The 27,296-nt window shown below is 49.3% G+C and overlaps 1 protein-coding gene across 4 annotated transcripts in view; it reads right to left on the bottom strand.

Annotated features, from left to right (window-relative positions):
* The window catches only part of ATP6V1C2 (ATPase H+ transporting V1 subunit C2), a 38,193-nt gene extending 27,127 nt beyond the window's left edge, over nt 1–11,066 (bottom strand). For 2 of the 4 annotated variants that reach the window (XM_037048715.1, XM_037048719.1), the window contains exons 1-3: nt 10,759–11,059; nt 9,603–9,757; nt 7,332–7,399 (exon numbers count right to left, since the gene is read on the bottom strand). In XM_037048715.1, the coding sequence (XP_036904610.1) occupies nt 7,332–7,399; nt 9,603–9,731 (197 nt within the window). In that variant the 5' untranslated portion in view covers nt 9,732–9,757; nt 10,759–11,059. Of the gene's footprint in view, nt 1–7,331; nt 7,400–9,602; nt 9,758–10,043; nt 10,067–10,758 lie in introns of those variants that run through there. The other 2 variants (XM_037048717.1, XM_037048718.1) reach the window with 2 other exon arrangements.
* Between the last annotated feature and the right edge of the window lie 16,230 nt (nt 11,067–27,296).

The following is a 27,296-nucleotide window of genomic DNA, read 5'->3' as shown; positions in this document are numbered from 1 at the left end:
ACACCCCAGCAGCTCCTGGGGAAAGGGGGGGGAGGCAGGGCAGGCTGGGGAGAAGCCAGCTGCCAAGTGCCAAGGAGAGAAGCAGGTTGACAGGGTTAAGGTGTGACACACGTCGGCTACGGGGCCCGGCCCACCTGCGGGACTTAACAGTGTGACTGTGCGTGTTCTCCTCTCTAATGAGGGACTGTTCATCCGTGCACTGGGCTGTGGCCAAGATGTCACAGCAAATGGAGAAAGAGAAAACACCCAGTGCGGTCCTGGCACCCAAGGTGCGACGGAGAAGTGGCCATTCCCACACAGGGACGGGACGGCCCCGGGGGGGTGTGGCACGGAGGACAGGAAACAATGCAATAGAGGCACGAGAGGACACCACTGGACAACCCTCAGGCCGTGTAACTGTCACGGAGCCTGACGCAGCGAGCCGTAGCGGCCAAGGGCGCCACGTGTGAAAACCAGGGGGCGGCAGAGAAGGGAACCACGCAGCCCAGTGGGCACAGCAACGGCCCCCACGGAGCCAGGAGAAGACGCCAGAGCGGGTACCGCGGTCGCTTACAAACAGCAGCACCGTGTCGGGTCACAAAGAAAACCGAAGTCTCCCGAGGCAGAACCAGCACTGACTTCATCCTCCAACAACAAAGCAATAGAACTAGAAATGAAACACAAAACCAAAAAAAAAAAAAAAAACCCCAACCCTTCCAGAAATTTAAAAAAAGAACACTAAAATTCCACATGTCAAAAGTTATACACTAATACTCAGAGGAAAATTCATTGCCTCGAGGTTTACAGAACAAAACAAATACAGGAACTAAGCATACAATTCCGTTTTATGGAGAGGAGCAAGGAAACAAACCCAAACAAAGCAAGAGGGAAAAAACTGGGATGCATGCAGATGTCAAAGCCAGAAATAAGAAGAGCAATCAATAAAAAATGATTTTAAAAACTTGAGAAAAGATCAGCTTCTCTACACCAAGGCTGACATAGATGAACCGCGGTGTAGCCTCATCCAAGAAAATGAAACACCTCCAAAAGAGATACATTAGTGGGCACGTCACAAAACTCACCCAAATACATATTGAGAGACCTTGCAAATAATTTGGAGAAGTTGACAAAGTGGAGTAGGTTCAGGAAAATTAAATTTACCCAAACTGATATGCCTCTCTCCCCACAGAGGAAACTAAGGGACCGGCAACACTGGACAATTTTGTGACTGGAAACTACTCCTAGAAACAGACCAGGTCCCAACATGCCCAATGACACAGTTTAAACCTTCCACGAGCAGATCACCCTGTCACCCTCTACAGCGGCTGTCCTCAGTCACGGTGCAATGACTAGCACCCGGGAACACGCAGAAATGCAGATCCCCAGGCCCTGCCTGAGACTGCCCGCTGAACCAGGAATTCTGAGGTAGAGCCCAGGAATCTACGTTTCAGCAAATGTCCTGATGGCACAGTTTGAGAGCCTCTGGCTCATTTATTTATTTTTTTAATTAAAGATTCTTCTTATTTTTAGGGAGAAGGTAAGGGAGGGAGAAAAGAGAGGTAGAGAAACATTGATGTGAGAAAGAAACACCAGTCGGTTGCCTCTTGTATCAGGTCCCCGATTGGGGACCTGACCTGCAACCCTGGCATGTGCCCTGACCGGGAATCAAACCGGCAACCTCTCGCTTTGCTGGACGATGTCCAATCAACTGGGCCACACGGGGCAGCGCTGGACCAATCTTAATACTGTGGGTAAGAATGGGACCCCAGAGCCAGGTTCCCTGCCCTCTAACCTCAGCGCCAGCAGTCACTGCACATTCCCAGGAGGCCACAGAGCGAGCCCTCGACAAACGTGAACTATCGGGCTATAGAGATGGCATCGCGATGGCAGTATTGTTATTCACACGCGCTGGTGCAAAATGTTTCAACATTAGCAAGTTCAACCTTCCAAGTAAGGCTTCACCTTGGAATGCAAGGATGGTTCAGTAATTATATTAATTAATAAATATGCCACATTATAGGAAAAACAAAACCTAAGACCAATTTATTACATCCCACAAAAGGAATTTGAAAAATGTGCAAGATTCATCCCTATTTTCTTTTTGTACTTTTTCATATCACGCTAAGGCAAACTCTTAGTAAAACAGAAACAGATACTTCCTCGGCGTGATAATACACATTTTAAAACAAGAGCCAAAATGACATTCAATGGTGAGACACCAGAATGATTCAAATGAGAGGCAGGAACAAGACTAAGACGTTCACTCTCATCCCTGACAAATCCGACATTGTTCTGGGACACTAGCCAATACAATTAAGCAAGAGAAAAAAATAAGAGAAAATAGGAGAGCTTACTATTTGCAGACAAAATCATCAAGCCCAGAAAGCCTTAGAAGAAACGCTGAAAACCACTAGAAACAATAAGGAAATTCAATCAGGGGGCAAGTCGTGGAGTTCGTACCTAAAAACCCCTATCTACAAATGAAGAGCATTTAGAGAAAATATCTCATTTATAATAGCAACACAATGTCTAAAAAGTGATACTTAGGGAAAAATCAATAATATGTCGTGCGGACCGTTATTGAACAAGAGACAAAAGCTCTACTAGAAGATGAAGAAAAAGCAACGAGTCCGCTGCAAGGCGAACTCCGCTCCTGGCAACGCTCAGGACTGTGCGGACGCCACCCCCCCGCACTTTCCGTGTGAGGCCACCGGAATCGTCGTCAGCATCTCTGCACCAACCACGGGCCAGCTGCCGCCCTCGGTGCTCAGGATACATCTTTTAAAAATCGTTTTCTGCTTGGTAGAGATCTCAAAATAAGGTCCTCGAGATTTGTAAGCATTTGAACTGGCTAACGAATGTGAGTGGAGGCGGGGGGTGTTTTTCATTCTGTTTTACCAATAAAGGGACCACACAGCCCCCTGCTAATGGTTACCTATAGGGAGAGGAACTGTGGTTAAAGTGGGACTATTTTCTTTTGGTACCTTTACACCATTTGATATTTCTAATGTGTAACTATAATACTATTTTTTTTTAATGACAACGGTAATCATCTGAGTCATGAGTGAGACAAGTCCTGGCGGGGCTGGTGGACACCAGTTAGGGGCAGGGTGGACACAGACAGATAGACACTAACGGGTAAACTGGTGAATCTAGATCAAAGGTCTATCCCCCGCCAGGCCCCCCACCCACGGAGCTCTTTCTGGGGTCTTCATCCCTCACTCGGAGCATGAGGGGCTAGAGCAGGTCTCTAGGGGCCTGTGTAGCATTGCCCCTCCAGGAATCTGCCCTCCATCGTTCATTCTGCTGGTCACTGCGGGCCTGTGACATTCCATGTTCTGGGGACGTGATTGTGCAGAAAGACTGGCCTGTGGGACTTGCAGTGTGCCTGGGAAGACAGCTGGGAAGCAAACAATCCCACAAGAGAATGTAAAACTCCACTCGGGTGAGTGCTATGCAGGAGGGGCACTCGGGTTGGGACAGGAGAGAGTAAGTCAGAAGATCTGAACCGGGAAAGCCTGGGGCAGCTGAGCAGGATGCACAGATGACCATGGGGGTGAATGGGGCGTGGGGAAGGCTTGAAACCGCTCTTGGAGAGTGTAGGAAAGAGCGAACACACAGTAGGACTGCCAAGCAGCTCCGAGGAACCTAGAAACCACACAGTGCATGCAGGCATTCGATTGATCTCTGTCGAATACATCGGAGAAATGTCACGCAGGTGACCTTCACTTTGCAGTACCAGAGAAGTCTCAGTAATTTTCAACAATCATGCTTTGCTTCTCTCTAGGACACCCTTAAGAGGACAGACTCGCTGGATCTGCGTCCCTAAGCAGACCTCCACCCTCTTTGATCAGCCAAGCCTCGGTCAACTGCTTGGAAGCACGTGGGCAAAAGAAAGTCCACAGTTCCTCCGCAGTCCGGGAAATGCATCCCAGTTCATGTGACAATCACCAGTTTCCCACAGAAGCGCATGAGGTATGTCTGAGTGCCCAAGCTCCTGGGAAATGGATTACTGCAACCAGCTCATTGAAAACAGCTAAGATACTGTGTGGGGCTCAAATGCTGAAAAAAAAAAAGAAAAAACCCCAGTGCAGTGGGGGTGGGGCTGCAGAGCATTTTAAAAGATAAAATGGTTTGGTTTCTCAAATGTTAGTGAATTACAGTGTAAATACGAAGTAAATTAACAAAGGCCGCGTTGGGGAATAAATCAAAAATAAATGTGAGGCTCCAGTAAGCAAACCCTGCCTTCCAGCTACATGGAAAAACACTGCCTTGCCCCGAGTAAATAAATAATAAAAGGATATGGAAACAATACACCCTGAAAACTCGTGTCCCTTCTCTGTGCTTCTGGCCAGAAGCAGAGCTGGCGGGTTCAGGCTGCCCCGGTTACACAGCCAGCGAGCATTTATTTATCTAATAACAACCGAGTGCCTTTCAGAGAACAAGGTAGGGCATTTGAAAGACCTGAAGCCAGTCTCTGGACACCCCACGATCCTACCCCAGGCTCCAGTATCAGCTCTAAGGAGCCCTGCTCTCTGGTCTAGATAAATGCCGGAAATAAGAACTGTGGGAGTCTCAGAGCACGACATCTTTCTTTCTCCCCGTAGGAAGATTCTTGAGAATATATACTTACAAGGGAAACAATACACAGTGGTCTTCATTTTTACCACACGCAGCCTTTTTTTAAAAAAAAAAGAACTTTAATTCATGTGGGTCCGTTCTGTTCACAGCAATGGCCTCGACTTTGCTAGTTTGCACATGTTCATTTATACTGTTTCTGAAACAGGTGTTACCCACCCACCCCCATCACAAGCAACTTGTACGCCAAATAGATACAGAACAAACCAGTTACACTTACTGAAAATGACAACAAAAAATGAAAGTGGCCACAATGGTGAGTCAGGATCACAGAATGTTAGAGTTCAAAAACCCTCTGGTGAGGAAGGGGTTAAAGGACTTGCCCTCGAGAAGAAAACTGGTAGCCAAGAAAGACCTGGAAAGGTCTAGAAAGATAAACTGCTGAGTAGGGGTCATTTCTGCAGCAGGCTGGGGAACAGCTCAGTTCAGCCAATGCTGTGGTTGGTCAGGGTAAGAAAAGGGCAGGCAACCGCCAGCCTAGGGCAGGGGCTGACTCCCCCTGACATCTGTCAGACCCCCCTGGACCCCCGTGCAGAGCCACTCAGAAAAGGAGCTGATATTTAGGGACCCAGCTGCTTTTTCTTGGATGTTACGCTGTCACAGAGCATGTCCTGGGATTTGGTGATTCTTGATCTAACCCGGTTTTACCCCCTTCATTCTCCCCTGAAAGCGCGGTCGTGGCCACGATGATCCCATTGTACAGACAAGAAAGCCAAAGGTTAGTCTTCTTACTCAAAGACGAAGAGCTGCAAACTTCTCAGAGATGCAGACTACCTTTTTGTGGTCAGCCCAACATCCACGTAGAACAAAACGTTAGCAACACAGATTCTTTGTAGTCTTAGGTAATGGGTACCTGAGCAACAACTGCACACAGGAAACCAAACTCCTGGCCCGTGGCTCTGATTCTGAAGGTCAGAAAGCCTCGAAGGAGTCTCGACCTCTTCCATAAAAGTACATTAGGAAAGGCAGTAGCAGCCTTATCATCATTGAACCAACAAGAAAAAGCAGCGCATGCCCACAGGCCCCGAAACCCTGAAACCCTCCGTAGGGACGGTCAAGCCGGGGTCATTTCAGGAGGTGTGGGGCCTGGCCCCTGATGACCCTTTCCTCATCCATCCCACCTGCATTTTTACAAAATCCGTTACTGCCCTGCCCAGGGTGGCTCAGGTGGTTGAGTGTCACCCTGCAAAGTGAAAGGCCACCAGTTCAGTTCCGGTCAGGGCACCCGCCTGGGTTGCAGGTTCAGTCCCTGGTTAGGGAGTGTGGGAAAAGTGACAGATCAATGCTTCTCTCTCACGTCAATGTTTCTCTCCCTCTCTTTTTCTCTCCCTTCCCCTCTCTCTAAAAATAAATAAAAATAAATATAATTTTAAAATGTTTTAAAAAGGAAAGTGTACAAAATGAAGCAAAAAAAATAAAAAGTCGCCGGATAAACAACAGAATTTCATTTCACCAAAACAAGGCATTATTATTTAAAAGCCACCCAACAATCGATGGCAAGTCCATATGACATAGCACTACAGTGGAACAGTTAACGGAAGAAGAGATCGAAAGAATAAGATATGAAAAGTTACAAAATATGTGTCACCTGGTGTCACCTTTATTAATAGAGGTGCATGGATTACTCTGTGTGTACAGGAATAATATTATGTGTACAAAAGTGTGGATTTACACACTGCAAATACAGCACAGGTGATCTCCGGGTGGCGCAATTATGAGTGACTTGGAACTCCTTTTTCGTGCTTTTCTATGATCTATAAATACTTCCAATGATTTTTTCCCTATTTTGTGTAAGTTCTTTTCAGACAACAAATGATCATCAGACTCTAAAACATCCTCCTGCATTTTGGGGGGCAGAGTGAACAGCCACAGCTTCTCGGAGGGTGCGATGGACCCACCCGTAACACTCCACAGGCAAACCCTGAGCAGCGTTTCACAATGATCTCACTTGCGCACGCGCACAAAGAAGCAGGGAAAAGAGCAGTTGTTCGTAAAGCAAAAACTACAAAGTGTAAACGGCCATCGACAGGGAAATTCAAATAAATGGAGGCAACAGCTATTCGAGGTCATGCAGCCAATAAAAAGAACGTGCGTCATGGACTGACCTGTCTCTACTTTTGTGATTAAGTGAAAAAAAGCGAAGTGCAGAGTACATGCTGTCAACTGCATGAAACTACTTTGAACAATACATTCGCATTTACTTGTACACGTGCTGGCTGTCTCTGGAAGGCTCTCCCAGAAAACATGAACAACGTTGCCTTAAAGGGAGGAGAAATAAGAGGAAAGGAAAGAGGAAAACAGGTCAGAGGAAAACAATATTCACTGGATAGCTTTCCTTTTGTGCTGTTGAATTTTTTTCCTACAGGCATATGTTACTACAAACCCAAACCCAAACACAAAACTTAAAAAGCCTTAGGCGGCAAACTGTGCCAGTTCTCTGAGTGTTTCTACACCTTCCCCTACCCACCGTCCTCTTCATTTTGAAGACAGCCCCCTTAAAAAATGCTGAAGCAAACCCATGCCAACAAAACCATGTGGTGGGCCCCACATGCCACTGTTGACCCTGCACCCTCACCGGACCCACCCCGGCTCCCCCCTCGTGACTTCTAGGACCGGGTCTTGGCGAGTATGGGCTCAGCCAAAGCCAGAGCACTGTGTTCTCTGGAAACAAGGTCCAGCTCTTGCTTGTGTGTAGTAAATAAGCAACAGTTTACCTTTCAGCAAAGGTATCAAGTTTCCCCAACTCATCAGAGAGGCCAACCAGGGAGTCCAAGGTCCCCACCTAGAAAGATAGGAAGAAAGGAGAGACTGGGTGTTGTGGCAGAGGAGCGAGTGCGCCTTTCTCCACAGCGCTCCACGGCGCCAGGGGTTCGTAACTTCCACCTTCAGTGAGTTGTCTTGGTCAGTAGCCAAACTGGAAACTGGGAACAGCTCTTAAAGGAAATCAGTGGATCTGGGAATGAAAAACGTCCTTTTTTTTTTTTGCCAATAGGATAAATTGTCATGTGTCCACCGTGGGAAACAGTGACCACGAGGTCATGGCCGGCCCTCAGCTCGTTTTCATGTTATGGCTGTGGTCCGCTGCTCACAGATTGACCCCCACAGCTGAGAAGGGGATCACCAGAGAGCAAGTCAGAGACACGATCATTTCTAAAATCCTTTCTTCTCCGAGGGTCCAACCAAGTCCCTTTCCCTGTCCTTTTCTGAGGTTATTAACAATGATCTCGTTGGGGCAGGGGACAGCTTTTTCCCACTTCATCGTTTGTCGAAGTCCTTTTCTTTTCTGGTGTGGGGAAATCATTAGAGTCCAAAATTGTGTCTAAAGGTCTATTCACAGAATCAGAAAAAAAAATGTGGTGGTGGTGGTGGGGTGGGGGGGTGGGGGTCAGGGGACGGAGGGATCGAGGAAAAAGGACTCAGGGACACAGACAACAGCCTGGTGATCGTGTGGGGAGGGGAGTGCAAGGGGATACATGGTAATGGGGAGAAAACAAACACAAAATTAAATTTTAAAAAAAGGAAAAACTTTGTCGTGTCACCAACCACCGATTCAGGCCCTGAAAAGTAACTAGGAAATTATGAAGCTTGGATTTCTCTCTCTCTTTTTAAATCCTCACCGAGGACATTTTTTCTCATTGCTTTTAGAAAGAGGAAGGGAGCAAGGGAGAGAGAGAAACATGGGTGAGAGAGAGAAGCATCCCTTCTGCGCACCAGAATGGGGACAAGCACCTGGACCAGGGGCCTGCGCACACCTGCGCCCAGGCCAGCGATCAGACATGCAACCTAGGTCTGTGTCCTAACCAAGAATCGAGCCCGCAGCCCTTTGGCTTTGGGACAATGCTCCAACCAACTTAGGGCAAGCCTGGATATCTCTAATAAGTCGCTTCTTTTCAATAAATGTCATTGTCAGCAGCTTTGGGCAGGACTCCTGTCTTTTTTTCTCCTTGTTCCCTCGAGGCTGGTGTGCTGCCTCGCACAAGGTAGGTGATGAGTGGGTGCTGAATTCACTCACTGTCATGGCATCTGTCGTTGGACAAACAGTGGCAGGTTTGAAAGTCAGCAAGAACAGGGTTCGGAACCCAGAGCTGCCGCTTACCAGCTCTGCTACAGCCCTAGTGCCCACTCTCAGGCCGTGCTGATATAGACCGTGGGTCTTGCAAAGACTCAAGGTGATCCGTTGAAAGTGCCTGACCCCCAGCATACTGTCTGATAAACACTAGCAAGAGTAGGGGCATCACCAACAGCTGTGGCAGCTGGTGGTGCAGCTTTTTTGGCCAGGGACAAGCTGAGGTTCGAAAGAGGTGTGTATGACGGGGTGTTAGGAGAGCCACTTCTGTGCGGGTAGTGCCATCCCTCCAGCGCTCACAACGATGCTTCTCCTTGGAAACCTATTCTCTTAGGAAGCATCGCAAAATGTCCACTCTCTCTGAAGTGAGAGGACTATGCCTATCTTTCTCCCCTGACTTATTCGTTTCAATCTAGCTTGGTTCTCAGATACTCACACACGGTCAAATCCTGCCATCTCCCCGGGTATCCCTAAATCCCCTTCCCGCCTCTCCAACAGAACCAGAAGGGTCCTGGATTTCCTGTCCTGTTCCTGGTTCCAGAGCACAGTCACAGCTTGAAGCTCTCCATGCCTGCAGCATTAAGCTGAATGATTGGTCTCTGTAGATGTGGAAGACGAAGCAGGAAGAATCTGAGAGTAATTCATAAGAAGCCAAGTGTAGGATGCTCTTCCCACTCTTTGAAGACACTGCTCCTCATACTCTCTCTTCTAGTTCAGTCTGCCCATAGTTTCCATGACTAAATTTGGGCTGTGGCATGAAGTCCCCTCCGGACCATTGACTCCGCCCTGACCATCCTCACCCCCAGGCTGATTCTCAGTTTTGCTCCCTTTGCTGCCCTTATTTTCTCCTTGGCTTCCAGAAGACACCACCTCCACCCAAACTCATCACCTCCTTCCTCCTCCCCAAGACCTTTTTTACCTTGAAGTCAGGAATGGCGAACTTGGTGTTATGAGATAGGTTGGACTTGGAGGTTACCCTGTTCATCCTCTCCAGTGCTTGTAAATTTTCCTTATCGCCAGGGGCAGAAATTAACCAAAACTCCGACATGCTTCCAGTCTTCTTTTATCCAGTTACTGACCAGAATGGCAGGCACACATACAGAGAGAAGGAGGAGAATTTATGAATGTCCCATGGACATGAACTAAGGGAATGGGGGGGGATTATGGGAGGAAATGGGGGTACTGGGTGTAGGGGGAAAGGGGGAAAATTGGGACAACTGTAATAGCATAACCAATAAAATATATTGAAAAAAGAAAAAGAAACAGGAGGGGAGAAGTGTCAAATATCTCTACTTCTCTGCCTTCCCTGGGAAGTCACCCTCTCTGGGATCTGTGGCTTTTCCTGCTGCCCTGTTCCTACCTCCACCTGAAAAGCCCTCAGGTCTTCACAGAGATTCCCAAAGGTCCTCCTTCCCTAGGGGGTTCCGACAGGTTTTCCGGAGCAGGGGAGGGAGGGGGCTTCTTTCCCTCCCCTCTCCCCAGTGCGGTGAAAACCTGACATCAAAAACAGGGGCGCAGGACGCAGGGCTCGGGACCCTCTGCAGTTGTATTTTCTCCCTTCCACTTTGCATCTTCTGGGATGCAGGATGCGTTGGAAGCAGAAATGGGATGAGGAGTTTTCACAATAGGCCACCTGGGAGAACCCCCAACCTAGAGAGGGGTGCTAGCTTTAAAATAGACCTCAGAAGGACTCGTTTTTTAAAAGAATAAAAAAAAGTGCGGGACAAGGACTACCAAAGTCGCGTTTCCACGAGAGTGAGTGTCCACTCTGCCGAGCGGATAACTTGCTGGGCCGGCAGGTAGTTTCTGTCCACCGTCTGTGGCCTTTCAAGCCCACTAGCTCTGCTCACTCGGACGTGTGCACACCCACCCCTTTCTCCTCTCGTTCTGTCACTCCCTGCCGGTGGCCTCCCCCAGATAGTCTCCGGACCGCTACGGGGGAAAAACAGGGTATGACCGGAGACCCATCAAGAAGCTTTCCGTTTCAACACTCATCTCACTCTACTCCAAGATCAGCTTAGTGCCTCCTAACCCGCGCCCCGCACACCGATAGCAGTTCCTCCCTGTCCTATTACCTGGGGACAAACTGGCCGGAGCACAACCTGGGGAGATGGCACCTGCCAGGCCACAGGGACGGTGCAGCGGTGGCACCGGTTCCCACGGAGAAAGGGCGGACCAGGACAGCGCCCGTGGGGACTAAAAGGACGCGGGCGGCTCGCGCGGCCCCAGTCTGGTCGCTGCGTGCGCGCGTCCCCCCCCCCCCCCCCGCCGCCTCGGGTGCCGGATCTCGCGCGTCCTTACCGGGAGCCGGCGAGCCGCGCGGGCGGGCTGCGGGCGGGCGCGGGACAGGAGCGCAGAGCCGGCTCCCGGGAAGCAGCGGCTTCAGCGAGGCGCCCCGCCCCGAGTTTTTATCCCGGCGACGGGCCGCCCCGCCCACCTGCGGGTATTTGCATATCGGGCCGCCCCGCCTCCCGCTGGCGCCTGACCCCGGACCAAGAGCCATCCCCAAGGCTGCGGAAAGGGGACGCTGCCCTTCGGGTCTCGGGTCTCGGAAAATATCCGCAAGACCCTCCCTGCCGCGGCCGGGACCTGGAGGGGTGCTGGGAGATCCGAAGGGGTCGTCAGCCCCGCGACACTGCAGAGGGGACGGGACAAGAAGACGACCCAGCAGGGAGAGGCGAAGTTCTCGCGTCCGCGGACATCCTCTCCTGGCGGCCCCACCCCCACCCCCAGCCCCGCCACCCCTGGCCCAGAGACAGGGCACGAGGGTCTCAGGGAAAAGTCACCGTGAGACAGGATTGACCTGTGGAAAGCGCCGCCAGGGCTTCACAGGTTTGGGAGCACACCTGGGCAGAGCAGTGGATCTTCCCGTCGACGTGGGCGAGAGAGCTCGGCCTTGTTGCCAGGAGACTCCCCACTGCCCCGAGGCGCCCACCTCGCCTTCTGCCCTGTGCGGGACCGCGAACCGCGATGGGAGCTCGCAATCCGGGCTGCTTGAATCAAGCCCCAGACTCTATAACCTGCGACTGGTAAAAAGCAAAACAAAGACTCTGACAATTCATTTTCCCTGGAGTAAAGGAGGAGACCTTAGTACCTTCCTCTGTGGACAATGTATTCAGAACCTTCTGGGGTAAAAATAATCTCAGAATTAATGTTTGGGGCGGAGTGGGGATGTTGAAGAAGGTGTGGCTGCTGCCTTCAGAATGGGCTCTCCCTTTATATACAGAGACTGTCGACTTATTGTGAATATGCCATCAGATCTTTGGAGAGCCAGGTGTCACCCCCACAGGCTGGGATGGGGAAGTGGCTTTTAAGGTCATGGAGTGAGCTGAGCTTGCCGCAATCCTGCTGCAGATTTGGAGTCGGCAGCCCGGAACTCCCAGGAGCTGGCTCTGCCTCATCCCCATTGTGCATTAGTCAGTCCTTGCAACATCTTCCTGAGGGAGGAGGACACCTGAAACCCAGGGATGAGGAAACCTGGTTTGTGCGGGGAGATTAGGTGGCAATTCCAGGGAAGGAGTGTCCTGGTTGGATATTGGCAATGGAGCTCCAATTTTGGACTTTACCCAGGAATGCTCTTCCCAGCCAGAACTCTGGAGCTGGAGCAGACCTCACGGGGACACACACGTGCAGGGACGTATGTGCACAGAGACTGCGTGCTGCCAGGGGCTGCACCGCTGGTTAGAGCGACCCAGCTGCGAGTGGAACTTGCCTCTGACCCACGTCTTGTGTCTGTCCAGCTGCTCCCCGCAAGCCTGCCAGACACAGGGGCGACGTGGAAAGAGGACCTGTGGCTTCCATTCCCGTCAACGTTTTTCTGGCCTCCACCTTCAGAACCTCTGACCCAGCTTCTCAGAGACCGGGCAACACCTTGAGAGGTCCCCAGCTTTGCCTGTGGCACCATTTTGCCTGTTCACGTGGTTTCCTCTAGGTAGATTGTCCCGTGACACGAGGGAAGAATCAGGCACCAAATAATGGCTGGACGTCTGACTCAGAAAAGCATGAGGACCTACAATGTTCCTTGTCTTGCTGACAATTTCTCCATTCAAGGTCGGTCTTTGTGGTCATTCACATCGTCATCTTCTTGTTAAATATCAGGATTTGTAGCCCTGGCTGGTGTGGCTCAGTGGAGTAAGCACTGTCCTGTGAACTGAAAGGGTCACCTGTTTGATTCCCAGTCAGAGCACATGCGCAGGTTGTGGGCCAGGTCCCCAGTGGGGGGCTTGCAAGGGGCAGCCACACGGTGGTGTTTCTCTCCCTCTTTCTCCCACCCTTCCCCTCTCTTGGGAAATGAATAAATAAAATCTTTAGACATTGGAATTTGTAATAGTGACTACTGATTTACTGGTAGCTTGACTTTTTTGAATAATTTTTTTCTTCTTATAAAGGTAATTTTATGCTTTGTATAGAGGTTTTTGGGAAACACAGAAAAGTATGAAGAAGAATGTAAAAATATCACCTGTGTTTCCATGACAGTAACCACTGTTAACATTCAAAGTCTCTTTGTTCCTTTTTAATGCATATTCATATTAACATATAAACTTTTTGGCATGGTTGAGATTACGGACGTGTTATACATAAAGTTTGGCATCCTGCTGGCGATTGCTTTTTTAAGATCACGAAATGTGTCAAATATATCTTATCAGTGCAGTTTAACTCGGTGTCATCAGTAGTTTGTCACCTCTCGGACCTGAGTCAGAGACATTGCATTTCAAAGGCAAATAAAGAGATCTTGTTAGACAACTTACTTCTTGGGAAAAAAAAAAAGAGAGAGAGAGAAGGGGGGAGGGGGAGAGTTGAAAACCACACTAACTTGCCCAAGGGTTTTTTGATGTGAAATTTCCAGAGGCAACCACACAGATATTGATCAGTTTTCAGGCGACGTGTATTAATCCCTCACGTCTCCCTGTTGAAGGAGATCACGGGGAGGAATCAGCCGCAAGTTGTTCAGCCCGGTCCCTTAGTGTATTAGGAGAAGATCAACTATCATTCCCACCTTCAAAAGAAAGCCCTTCCCTTGAGAAGGAAAGCCGTTCCATTGTGAAGGAAAGCCGTTCCCTTGAGAGTCAGCATTCAACAGCCCATTTTCCATCCCCCACCCCACCCTTCCAAAGTCTCTTAACACCTGCAGCGAATGAGCACTGCTTGTCAAATACCCCCGGGTCACAGAGAGTGCTTCATACACACAGCCCGAAAGGACCCAGGTCATAAAGAATGCTATCTCTTCTACAAATAAATAAAGGTTGAGCAGGAAATGCCATCCACCTTGAATCATCTCTAGCTTATTATGAATCTGGCTTTGGCCAGATAGGCCTGCAACGTCTCCGCAGTTGGCAGTGGTCACGCATGGAGCCCGCTGACGTCTGTGCAAGATCCGACAGTCCTGTCAAGTTTGGGAACCAGAAGAACGAGGCTGGCCTAGTTGCTCTGTTTTTCCACCGCCCCTCCCAGCAGGCGCCCTTCTGGTCCCCTTTGACTATGACTTTGGGGGGGCAGCCCTCAGAGAATGCTCTGTCCAAATTAGCACAGGCACGCAATTTCCCCTGCAAGTGCGAACTTTGGGCGAACTTTCCTAGGCTTTGCTGAGAAGAGCCCAGAGGGACAGGTCTCTAGAGGAGAAAAACGTGAGCAGAATTGTCCCTTGTGAGTCCAGATGGTGTTGTAGAAACAGACTAGGCTTCAGAATCTGCTGAACCTTGAGGAGTGTAGATGCCCATCCCCTGTAGGAGAGCCCACCTTCCAGCTCGTTCTGAGGATGATGGAAAATAGCCCTGATGATAGAGAGTAGGATGACAGAGGCACCTAGCACACAGCCTGAGAGCCCGCTGCGCTCAGGGGAGGTCCCCTTCACTTCTCATAGCCCATCCTTGCTCAAATGGTCTTTCGGGGTTCACTCAGCAATGTGGCAATAGCAACAGCATCTTTCCTCAAGGGGGCACTTTGATCTACGTTTCCTCATTCAGCCAACGTCCAGATACCATGAGGGTTTTCAGCTTTTTCGTCAGAGAAAGTAAGGCCGGGGAATTTTCATGATTTATTTGCCGAAATGGACATAGTTAAGGAGAAGGGTCCTCTGGTCATTTCCTCATTTAATGAGTTATGGTTTGGTTTGGTTTTATCTTTTTTTCAGTATCTGCAAGGTAGTGAGAGGTCTGTAAAAATAAACCAGAGTTTTCAGACTTGTGGTAGGAGCAGAGCAAGTATGAGAAACAAAAATTTGAGCAGCCCCAACTCACTAAGGTGTGACCACCAAACACCATGCAGGGTGTCACGCAGGCTCCCAAGGAGATGAAAACATCCAAGAAATCCTGTGATCCTCATTCCACAGGTGAGAAAACAGGCCTGAGAAGATCCAGCAATCAGATCAAGGGCGCAGTTACTGGTAGCTCTGGGACCTGAACTTCATTCTTCTATTTGTGCATGCGTGTTGCACAATAAGATCTAAACGACTCTCCTGCTGCCCTCTCCAAAGAACTGGACTCTGTTGGCTGTGAAAGTCCTGGCTCTTCCGCTCAGCAGCCGAGGGAACTGGCACCAGGTACCTGACTTCAGTGGGCTATGAACCGGGGAGAGTAATAGGACGTGTCCCGCAAGGTTTTTCTGGGGACTAAATGGCATGGCGCAGCGGCCAGGCCCTACCAAGTACTAGTCCAGATGCTCTGTGAGAACTGACTACCATAAAAGCCCCACTCCTCTCTGCTTCTTTCCCTCCCTTTGGTTTCTCCCTGACAGAGCTCTTTCGGAAGATACTGATTCTGCCTGTGGCACACCTGTGGTCCATTTGTCACTTGTGCGTTCAATGACTTCCAGCACATCTTTGATATCACTGACCTGGTAGGAAGCAGAGTGGAGCAAGGGCTTCTGGGAAGAGTCTTTGAGGTACAGCAAAGAGCTCTCCCAGGGGTTTTGAGTTCTGGCTTTGGAGCTGAGAGGATCAGACCTCAAGTCCCGTTTTTATTATTCATTAGCTGCGCCCAACCTCTCTGCTCTCCCGTTTCGTCACCTATAACATGGGGGTGTCAAGGTCTAATTATTAGAGTTCCGATAAACATGCTAAACACCAAAACATGCCTGATCCTGGTGTGCTGGCCCTTTTGGTCTGGCTCACTGGGTTCAGGAAGGCAGGAGTTATATCTGTTTCATTCATGGTCAAGTTCTTAGCACTGTGTAGATTCTGCTCAATGAGTACTTTTGGGTCACCCACAGCTGGGAACTCAAGTGCTGGAGTTGCCTGGAGAATCAGGAGAAGCTGAGTGAGAGTTATTTTCTCTTCTTAAATCTATTCTGTTTTAGAAGGATTTTATTAAATAACACTGCTTTTAAGATTTTATTTATTTATTTTTAGAGAGAGGGGAAGGAGGGGAGAAAGAGAGGGAGAGAAACATGAATGTGTGGTTGCCTCTTGTGGGCCCTCAGCTGGAGGCTGGGCCTGCAACCCAGGCATGTGCCCTGAGCAGGAATTGAACCTGTGACCTTTCAGTTCATAGGCTGGTGCTCAATCCACTGAGCCACACCAGCCAGGGCTGTTTCAGAAGTTTTAAGAGATTTGAAAGGTCACAAAGATATAACACTGTGTGCATAAGTATTGGTATGTATGTGAAACGCGAGTGATATCCATAATCATTCATTTATGTTTGTAAGGTTAAAAATTGGAGACAACATATACGCTCAGCAAAAAGGGACTGGTCAAGTTAAATAACGTATATCGTGCTGTCGTTAAAAAAATGTTTTAGAGGACTGGTAAATGACATAAGAAACAAGCATAAAATTTTAAGTGGAAATCCAAAATTAAGATTCTAATTTTGTAAAAAAAAGGTATATAAATATAATACATAATATAAATCTTAAAAGAATTATATCAAGATGTTAAAAGAGGTTATTGCTAAACACTAGTTAGCAGTCCACTCCTCAGAAGAGTATGAATGGCAGTCCTGGTGTCCCCTCGACTGAGCAAATGCATGACGGAAGCCAGAGCTCCCACGTGAGGGAGGAAGTTACAGATACAGAGAAAGAAAAATCAGAATCAGCCCTGTGTCGCTGCATTGGAACTAGATGTATGAGTGATGAACTGCTAGATTTCCAGGTGGATGGAAAGATGGATAGACAGGTGGAGAGATGGGTGCATGGATGGATAGACAGACAGACGACAGAGAGACCATTTCTTAACTCTGTTAATTGAGAGTGCCTGGAAGCAATGACTTACCAGTGGCACTGAACAGCAACAGTCCACACCCAGGGGCATAGTCCGCTGAAAGGATCTGGGAGTCCTTAGGGAGCTGGCTGGCTCCCAGGCTGAAATAGGGGGTGATAAAGGTGCACAGTGTTCTCAACACACTCTCAAGCTAAATAGTAATGTACCTCTCTGTAAATATATAATCTCAGTGTCTATCTATACATCTATATCTGTGGAAATTCTTGTAAGATTTTTCTGTCATTTTGAAATTATATAAAATTACCCCCCTAAAGGAAAAGTTCCCTTTGCAGACTGGCAAAATATCCCGTGAATGGCAGTTTCATCAGCCAATTATATGGCATATGGATTGTATCTCACTGCAGCTCTTTCCAAAAAAGAAAGCTGCTGCAGATACCACCTACTAAAAAAGTAACCTGAGGAAAAAAAAGTCAGCTCAAGCATGACCTGCCTGTGAAAATTCCCAGGTCTTTCTTTGAATTCTGACACCCCTGGCCTCTCCCATCCTGGTCACTGCGGTGGGTCGTTTGTTTGTCCTGGGTTATTCCCCTGTCCCCATGACTGGATTGGAGGGTAAGCGAGAGTCATACCTGACTCCTCTCTGAATCACCCCCACCTGGCACAATGCCTGGCAGGTCGCCAGTGTTTGTTTAAGTAGCGAATGCTCATCTTGAGAAATATCGTACTGAATGTGTATATCAGTCAGACATAGGATTATTAGGTAAATACGTATGTTGTTCATTGCTGTGAATAGTATATCCCTGGTGCATAAAAAGCCAACAAACATTGCTGAAACTAAGATTCTGAGAACCATGCTGTGGCAGGAACATCAGAGGTTAAGAATGTCAAATTCTTCCCTGACCGATGTGGCTCAGTTGGTTGGGCATTGTCCTATGAAGCTGGTTCAATTCTGGGTCAGGGCACATGCGTGCCTGGTTTGCAGGTTTGGTGCCCAGGTGGTGCATGTGAGAGGTAACTGATCAATGTTTCTCTTTCTTTCTCCCTCCCTTCCCCTCTCTCTATATTTATTTTAAATAAATAACATAAGAGCCCAGAAATAAACCCATGTCTTTATGGGCAATTAATATTTGAGAAAGGGGGCATGAGCATACAATGGGTATACCCTAAGAATCCTGAAACACCAATTCAAAAGAATTTATGCATCTTATATTTATAGAAGCACTATTTATAATAGCCAAGATTTGGAAATAGCCTACATGCCCATCAGTAGATGAGTAGATTAAAAAAAAACTATTGTACATTTACACAGTGGAATACTACACAGCAGAAAGAAAGAAAGAACTCCTACCCTTTGTGATAGCATGGATGAAATTAGAGGGTGTTGTGCTAAGGGAAACAAGCCAGGCAGTGAGAGACAAATACCATATGATCTCACCTATAAGAGGAATCTAAAGAACAAAATAAACTAATGAGCAAAATAGAACCAGAGACATGAAATCATGGGATAGACAGACAGTGGCCAGAGGGGAGGGGCAAGGTAGGGAACAGTGGACAGAAGGGGAAGGGATTAGTCAAAGAACATACATGAAGGACCCGTGGACATGGACAACCATGTGGGGTATGACTTCAGAAGTGAGGGGCAGGCTGGGTGGAGGGGGCCAGAGGGGGAAAATAGGACAACTGTTATAGTATAAACAATAAAACATTAAAAAATAAATAAATCTTTAAAAACAAGAATGTTGGATTCTCTGAATACTTGACCTCCATTTTGGTCTCAGCGCTGTGCAGCCAACATTTTGGGGGCGCAGCTGTGTAGGTGGCTGGAGTGGCTGGGCCCTGCCTGCTACCACCCCCTCCTGGCCCTCAGCCTGGGGCCAGCTCTGCTGACAAACCAGGTCCCCCTGGGCCTGTTTCTGGGTCCCCACTGTCTTCCTGCTGTGGGCTCAGTGTCCCCCACACAGCAGGTCCTCAGGAAAGGCTCGGCTGTGGTCATTGTGCCTGGCCTAACCGAGGAGACCTGTGCCGGGCCCAGGAACCAGTGGGAGGGAGTCTGGAGGGAGAGGCAAGAGAGCACAGGGGAGAGTGCTGGGGTCAGGCCAGCCCTGCCCTCCTCCTCTTTTCACACCACAGAGAGCCGGCTGCCCGCTCAGGGGACAGTCCATACCCTTACACTCCTGCACCTTGGGAGGGCAGTGTGAGTGGTGGTGCCCTGGCGGGCAGATGAGGCTCCTGCCCAACACCTTCTTCTTCCACAGGTTTGAAGGACCCCTTTCGGGGCTGCTGGTGGCACCCGTGAGCGCTCATGAGGATCTGTACACCCCCTTCCCCCTTCCCATAGACTGAGGCGACAGGGGTGACACCCTGATAGACGAGATAAGATAGCACGGACGGACATCTTTTTTAGCACAGGAGTATTCTCCATTTGAAAAAGGAGCACTGTGTGCACAGCGAGCTCTGCATGAGAGATCATAGAGGAGCAGTGGTCCTCAACACACAGAAGAGCCACAAAGCGCCCTGCCGCACGGAAGGGAGTCTGTGGGACCCGCCTGCAGCGGGAGCAGCCTGCACACACCAACACTCAAAGCGGGGCCCACAAGGCGTGGGTGGGGGCTCAGTCCCTCCGAGTGCTTGCAGGCCTGCGGGCCCTTAGGCCCACAGGCCCGCAGGCCGGGCTGGGTATGTCCCTGAGCCAGGTGTTCATGAGTGCACGGGGACCCACCCCACCCTGTGCACTTCCCGGTCACCCTGCTGTCCTCACACTTGTTCTGCCCGGGGTGCTCTGTGTTCTCTCCCTGATCCCGAGTCCTCAGGGCCCCCTGGAGCCATCTCTCAGGCCAAGCAGGCCCTTCAAGAACATCTCCTTCCTTTGGCTTTCTGCTGGGGCCACCCGAGGAGACCCCCGAGGAAACAGCTGCTGTCAGACCAGATGTCCCCATGTCTGTGGAAAGGCCCTGCCCTTGAGGATCCTGCCATCCAGCCCACCGGTCACCTATGCCCCTCCTGGAAAAGAACAGAGAAAACAGAGATGTGTGCCTTAATGGTAGGGCCGTGCAGATGACCAGGCCCATCAGAGGATGACCCACATCTGCCTGGTTCACTGTGGGGTTAAGGTAATCAATAATCAGTATTTCATGAAGGAATGAATGAACGATGGAATGAATGCAAGAGTGAAATGGCATCTGGTCCTTCCTCCTTCCTCAGGGAAGACTCAGGCTTCTGTCTTTGGTGCAGTACTGCTCTCCAGCCCCAGAAAAGGTGGCTGGAGTGTCCCCAGGACAATGTCCACCCCTACCTCTCACCACCTGGATCTCCTCCACTCCAAGGTCTGTCCCTTTCTTGTCCTTTCAGCTGCCCACTCCTGGGGCCACACCCTGCACATTGTCATCACCTGAAACTGCTCCACCTATGCAGGTTCATTACCAATATCCCACTCCCTTACCACAGCCTGCTGGCCTTCCCACCCTCATGCCTAACTCCCACTGCATGCACCCGCAGAGCACACACGTGCAGGCCCGCCCCCGCTTTCTCCTGTGCTGGTGCCTCCTCCCCATCTGGCCTCTTTTCCTGCCAGACCTGACTGTCTGAATTCCCCGCTCATTGGCGCCTTTGGTTCCCCAGAGCCCTACTCTTTCCACAAATGCCCCACCTTGTCTCAGCAAAACCCTCGGCTACACCGATCGGCTCTAGAATGTGTGAGTTCTCCACCTCCATCCTGGCAGCTCAGCTGTCCCAGAAAGGGCCCCTCAAGGGCTGACCGGCGCCACTCCTGGCACACACACGGCCTTCTTTCTCCAGAGGTCCCTCTGCCGTGCTCACACACTTGTGCACGCATCCCACAGCTGTGCACTGAGCCAGCAACGTGCAAGGCTCTGCGGGGTGAGTGGTCTGCAAGGCAAGACCAGCCCCTGCCCCGGGAACCTACGTGCTGGTGGGGGAGACAGCAAACAGAGAACAGCCATCAGGGCGACATAGCCGCGTCAGCATCACTGTTCTGTTGGAGTTCCTTCCTTGGGCTTTGCAGTCTTCCTTCTGCTGCTGCCCTTGCCTCCTACTTCAGGAAAAGTGGTCCCCTCCCATCCCTTCTAATACCGCCATCACAGATTCATCACCCCGCAGACCCCTTTACCCCACTGCTGCCTTTATTCTCTGGCCTCGGAGGATGGGACAGGTTCCTCCTCTTTGAGGCCAGCACCGTGGCCGGACAGGAACTGGCCGGGAGCAGATCTGGTTCCAGCCAGCCAGTAGTGTGTGGGCTCCTGACTTTGTGGAGGAAAGGTTTCACAATACCAGAGTACGTGAAGAGTACGTGATTGGGAGTGTGTTTATTACAGCTGGGGACAGTGAAACAAGGAAGGGCTTAGGGTAGAAGCAGCAACAGGAGAGAGCCAGGGTGGGGCTGCCGTGGCTCCCTGAGAAATAAAAGTCACAGTGACAGAACTGGGCCTAGGTGGGGCTGCTATCGGCTCACCGAAAAGTCAGAGAAGTGGAGGTCTTGGAGACAGGGGCAGGGGTTAGCCCGGGACAAGCTGCCACTGCCCTATGCACCCCTGATTGCAAGTGTTGTGGGGACCTTAGAGTTTAGGAGAGGTGCACCTGTGGGAGAAGAGGAGGGAAAAGGGAAAAACGTGGGTGTGCTCTAGGAGGGAGAAAGCCTCCTGAGTCCTTCGTCCAGAGGGTTTTAAAGGCTGGGAGTTTAGGGGAGGACTAGGGGAGAATCTTAATAGAATATTCATCAGCTTTATGCTGATACAGCAATATAGGATTTATTCCCTTAACCTCATCTGTCCTTGGGTGTGGTTAGCACTAATTGGATCTCTTCCGTCTATCTCCCTGAGTGGGTGATTTTAAGCTCTTTGCCCTCGGGTTGGGCAGACTTGTAAACTATGTACTCCAGAGTGTCCTGGTGAGGGCACATAGGATTTTTTGACTCACAGGACGGCCGAAAATGGCTTGGTTCTTCGTCTGTGTCAGCTTTCCCTCTTCCACGTGTCCTGGCTGCCTGGCCTGTGTCAGCACCTCCTCCTGTGCTCACCACAGATCCTCTCAAGCTGACCATCAAGGGGTGGTCACCCCCCTTTTCCTTACTGTCTCACTGTCATTCTTCCCAAACCTCCCCTCAGCTTGCAAATAAGCTCAGTGGTCCTCTGTCTGAAAAATCTTCCTCCTCAACCCCTGAGTCCCCCTACCCGCCAGCTGATTGTGCTCCTTCCCAAATGGGAGGACTTCTGGCCTCCCAGAGTCTTCGAGTCTGACTGCCGCCCATGCACACATTCACCCGACAGTAGAAGGCCTACTGTGTGCTAATTGCTGGGGTAACAGTGGGGGACACAACCGGCAAGGCCACCTACCTCAGAGAGCTCACATTCTGGGGCTGAAACAGGTCCTCTGCAAGTGTGGGGATTCAGAATGAGTTACCCAAAGACGTGCCTCTGTGGTATGTGCATTGTCTTGAGCCAAAGGTGACTAAGACCTTGTAGGCTCAAGAAAAACTCCTTCTTTTTTTAAAGATTTTATTTGTTGGGAACCGCTCTGCCTGGTTTCAGGGGTTGTAACTGCCCCCATGGATAAGACTGAGTGAGCGACCTCCAGAATTCGAGCCACTAAGGAGACAAAGCTGGTCTCTGGCAGCAGCGCTGCTTCTGCTTCATCCCCTGCCCCCAACGCTTGGTCGGTTAGTCAGTGATGGGTACAACTCCTCAGAGGGGGGCAACCTAAGCCAGACACGATCACTTGGGAGGCCCTCAAGGAAGGACTCAGGGCTGCAGCAAAGAGGGAGTGATGGACCCTCACCATCCCCCCCCCCGCCTCCCCCCCCCCCCCGGCTATTCTGACATATTTGAGTCCCCACTTCCGCCTGGGAGAAGCGCTTTCTGGCTCTAATCCACTTAAGCCTAAAAACCTATGACTGGGAAGGCGGTACAGTCCTGTGCTGGAAAGGGTGGGTTCCCCAGGTGATCAGGCCTAAGAAAGAATATGTAAAATCCTGTGAAACCTGCTTTGTTTAGAATGCTCTCATTTAAGTGATAAGGGTCCAAGCGGGAAGTTTGTTCCTCAAAATTTTATGGCTCTTCAGCTATCTAACCCTGAGCCCTCATAGTTCTTTCAACGCTATCTATTGTTTGATCCTTACCTGTATTCTTGTGCAAAATGAACCCAATAAAAGCCCATTGAGGAAAAGGCTCTTGGTCCTTCTCCTGTGAGAGATTGACCACCTTTCCTCCCCAAGCGAATCATGTCTTAGCAGTATTATTTTCATCCCTGGCAGACCGGGGTGGGGAGGCGGGGGAACTTGCAGGCAAAGTTGCCCCTACATTTATTTATTTATTTTTAGAGAGAGGGGAAGGGAGCGAGAAAGAGAGAGAGAGAAACATCAGTGTGTGGTTCTCTCTCATGAGCCCCCTACTGGGAGCCTGGCCCAAAACCCAGGCATGTGCCCTGATGGGGAATTGAACCAGCGACCCTTTGGGTCGAAGGCCGGCACTCAGTGCACTGAGCCACACCGACAGGGCTCAAGAGAAACTTCTGTCCCCCACCTCCTTCCATTATCTAGAGGAATCTGAATCAGGGGCCTTGCCCGTGAGAAGAGACTACCAGAGATAAGCCTTTTGACCTATTTGTACAGCAGGGCAAACTAGTAATTACCGAACCTCTGCTCTTTTACCGTCCTACGCTGACCCTTCAGAGTCCCCCAGGTGCCTCCCCTCCTCCCTCTCTCCAGATGGCACACATACCCCAGTTTCCCTTTCTGTCTTGGGACCTTTCATCTGACTCTTGTGTCCATGGGGTCCCCGAGCACAAAGTTAAAGTTGATTTTCCCTCGTCAGTCTGTCTCTTGTGGATCTGACTATTCAGCTGGGCAGAGGGACCAGAGGATGAAGCGGGGAATCTCTCCACTTCCCCACACAGGTAAATAGGTAAATTTAAAAAAATGAGGAATTCTCACATTGTTCACAGCTTTATGAATAAGGGGCCGTGAGATGGAGGGCAACTGGGGAAACCCACTTTAAATGCAGTTCTCCCTGGGAGAAGGACAGGCCTGCCGGTTTAGAACGACCCAGACACCTGAGGAGCGGAGGGAAGGGCATGTGGGGACATGGGCGCAGGAAGGGCAATGTCAGTGGCAGAAAACTACCTGGCTTCATCGGGGAAGGTGTGTGAGGTGGGCCGTCGCCTCCTCCGTGCAGCGAGACCTGGGTCATTCATTTTAATCGGTGTACAGCGTTCAGTGTCGGGATCCTACAGTGTATTCGGACCGACGTCTATTCCAAGTGTTGGGTCACCGTGAATAACTCTGTTGAGAAGGTTCGTGTCTAGGTCTTTTGCTGGACATGTTGGCACATTGCTATTGAATATGTATCTGGGAATCAAATCGCTAGCCCTCGGGCTTATGTATGCTCAAATAAGGCAGGTAAGGGTTTTCCAATGTGATCACACTAACTCACACACCCACCAGCAATGGCACATGCCCACCAACCACGTGGGATGGTTCTCGTCACTCCACATCCTCCTTAATCCTTGGTGCTGTTGGAATTTTTCATTTAAGTCATTCAGATATGTGTGTAATAACACTCATTGTGGTTTTGATTTGCATTTCTCTGATGACTAATTGTGTAAAGGACACTTTCATGTGCTTATTAGTCATTACTATACTAATGTATGTTTATTGGATTTTTTTAATGGGTGAGTTGCAAGAGTTCTTTATACATCCTGGATACCAGTCCTCTGCCAGCTGTGTTTTGTGACTAGTTTCTCTCAACCTGCGGCTGTGTCTTATGATGATCAGAGGTTTCTGATTTTGATGAATTCAAATTTACCAATTTTTTTATGATTATGGGTTTTTTTGTGACCTAAGAAATCTTTGCCTGTCCCCCAAGTCACAAGATACTCTCCTGTTTCTTTTAAAAAGCTTTATGGTTAGTCCTGGCCAGTGTGGCTGAGTTGGTTGGGTGTCATCTTACATACCAAAAGGTGGTGGGTTCAATTCCTGGCCGGGGCACATGCCTGGGTTGCAGGTTTGGTCCCCAGTAGTGGCGCATGTAAAAGGCAATTAACTGATGTTTCTCTCCCTCTCTTTCTCCCTCCCTCCCTTCCCCTCCCTGTAGAATCAATGAAAAAAAAATTCTAAAAAGCTTTATGGTTTTAACTTCGATGATCTATGGTTTGTGATCTATTTTGAATCATATTTTTTGATACGGTATACAATAGGATTCAAGCTCCACTTTCCCCATGTGGATGTCCACTGTTCCCAGCATTGTTTGTTGAAGAGAATTTCCTTTTCTTGTTGGGTTTGGTACCTTCATTAAAAATCAGATGATCACATTAACTGGAGTCTCCTGGGCTTTTTTTCCTCTTCCTTGCCCTGTGTGTTGATTCTTACTCCAGAGTCACACTGTTTTGATTTCCAGTCTGTCTGGAAATTGGGTAGCATGAAGTCCTCGAACTGTTTTTCTTCTCCCAAGTGTTTTTGAAAAACAAATAAACAAACAACTCTTTCCATTTGTATACACTTTAGAATCAGTTTGCTGATGTCTATAAAAGTTTTTTAAAGATTTTATTCATTTATTTTTAGAGGGGAAGGGAAAGGGAGAGGGAGAGAAATATCAATGTATGGTTGCCTCTTGTGTGTCCCACACTGGGAGCTGGCCTGCAACCCAGGCATGTGCCCTGACTGGGAATCGAACCATGATCCCTTAGTTCATAGGCCTGTGCTCAATCCACTGAGCTATACCAGCCAGAGCTCAAAAACATTTTTTAAAAAAATTAAAAGCCCGTTTGGATTTTGATTGGTATTGCATGTATCTATAAATTAATGTGATGAGAATGGACTTCTCAACGATAAATCTCATCCTGAATTATTTAGTTGTCTCCCCCCGTTGTCCTCCAACCCATCGCTATTGCCCTCTTCCTTGACTCTGAGACTGGGAGGCCCCCTGGACGCTGCCCTTTCCCTTGGTCTTGAAGACGGTTGGTAAGGGCTGCTGAGCATGCCTCTCCCCGACCAGCTGCTGGATCCAGGCTCGCCTCTTCATTCCTACTAGTACTGTGCCCACGCGGGCCTTCCTCTGGACTCTCCTGGGGCCTAACTAACTGGACCCCACAAATCTAGCTGCACACCAGCCTCGGAAAGACTGCTTGTGCACATCTGACCCTGCCACTCTGCCTGTAAGCCCGTTAGCTCCAGGATGAAGTTGATTATCTAAACTTGAACTTTACCATGTTCATGACCTGGCCTTTTCCTACCTTTTCAGCTGCATTTTCTGATCCTCCATGTGCCTTCCTCTTTCTGGAAGCCTCTCCAGCCTCTCCTTGGCCTGCCCACTATGTCCTGTACACAGGACTGGCTACACAATATGCATCCCCTTATTCAAAGATTATGGAATACTTCAGTGCCCTGGCTGGGTGGCTCAGTTGCTTGGAGTGTTGTCCCATGCACCAAAAGCTTGCAGGTTCAATCTCCAGTCAGGGCACATCTAGGTTGCAGGAGGCAACCAATCAATGTTTCTCTCTCACACTGATGCTTCTCTCTGTATGTATGTAAAATCAATAAACATATCCTTGGGTGAGGATTTAAAAAGAGTTAAAAATTATTAAGAACTTCAAGATGGCATTATTTTGTTCAATAATGTCATCATTGGAAATCTGCCTTCTAGAAGCTTAACATCTAAAGCAGACATACCGATGAATGTCCAAACTACATTGGACCGGTAGGGATCACTCCGTGTTTGTCGAATGAATATGTGAGTGGTTATGGTTATAGTGCATATGCTCAAGAGTAAAGAAGTATTAAAATAGCATAAAAGAATCCAAAAAAGTCACAGTAAGTCCTGAAGCTATTCCAATCCAATTTAAACAAGGTGTTTACGCGTAGTAGTCGCCACATGTATGCCTGCTTAACCAGCTTTAATTTCTCAAATCCTAGCTATAAGCCAGGAGTCTGGTGTATGGAGGGAGGCATGCTTCTCTTTTTGCCTGGGTAGGAAAGTTAACTTGTGCTCAGTGATGAGGACGAGGATAATGATGACAATGACTATACAAATTGTTGCAGTAGGCAGAATTCTAAGATGACTCAAGGACTCTCACCCTTGCATAATTCCATCCTCTGTCCATTTGACACATTATTGCAGATGCAACTAAGGCTATTAATCAGTTGATCTTGAGATAGGGCCGTACCTCCTCCCATGAGCTCTTTAGAGGAAGAGCTTTCTGGGCTGGAGGCAGAAGAGGAAGTCAGAGCGCCCCCCTCTGGCTGGCCTGGAAGGAATTCAGTGAGTGTCCCTGTTTTGCGTGCCCATGGGATGGGAAGCCCAAAGCCCTGAGGATGGGATGGACCCTGGGAGCTAACAGCAGTCCCAGCTGACCTCCAGCAAAACCAACAAATGCCAAACAGTGGGTCTTGGTGTGACAATGGCAGGAGATGACAGAAAGGGACCTGGAGGCAGATCTCTCCCCGGAGCCTCCAAA

The sequence above is a fragment of the Sturnira hondurensis genome, unplaced genomic scaffold, assembly GCF_014824575.4.
Source record: "Sturnira hondurensis isolate 20B ecotype Veracruz unplaced genomic scaffold, ASM1482457v3 Scaffold0006413, whole genome shotgun sequence".
Classification (NCBI taxonomy): domain Eukaryota; kingdom Metazoa; phylum Chordata; class Mammalia; order Chiroptera; family Phyllostomidae; genus Sturnira; species Sturnira hondurensis.
Note: the sequence above shows the minus strand (reverse complement) of the source record. Positions and strands in the feature narration are given on the sequence as shown.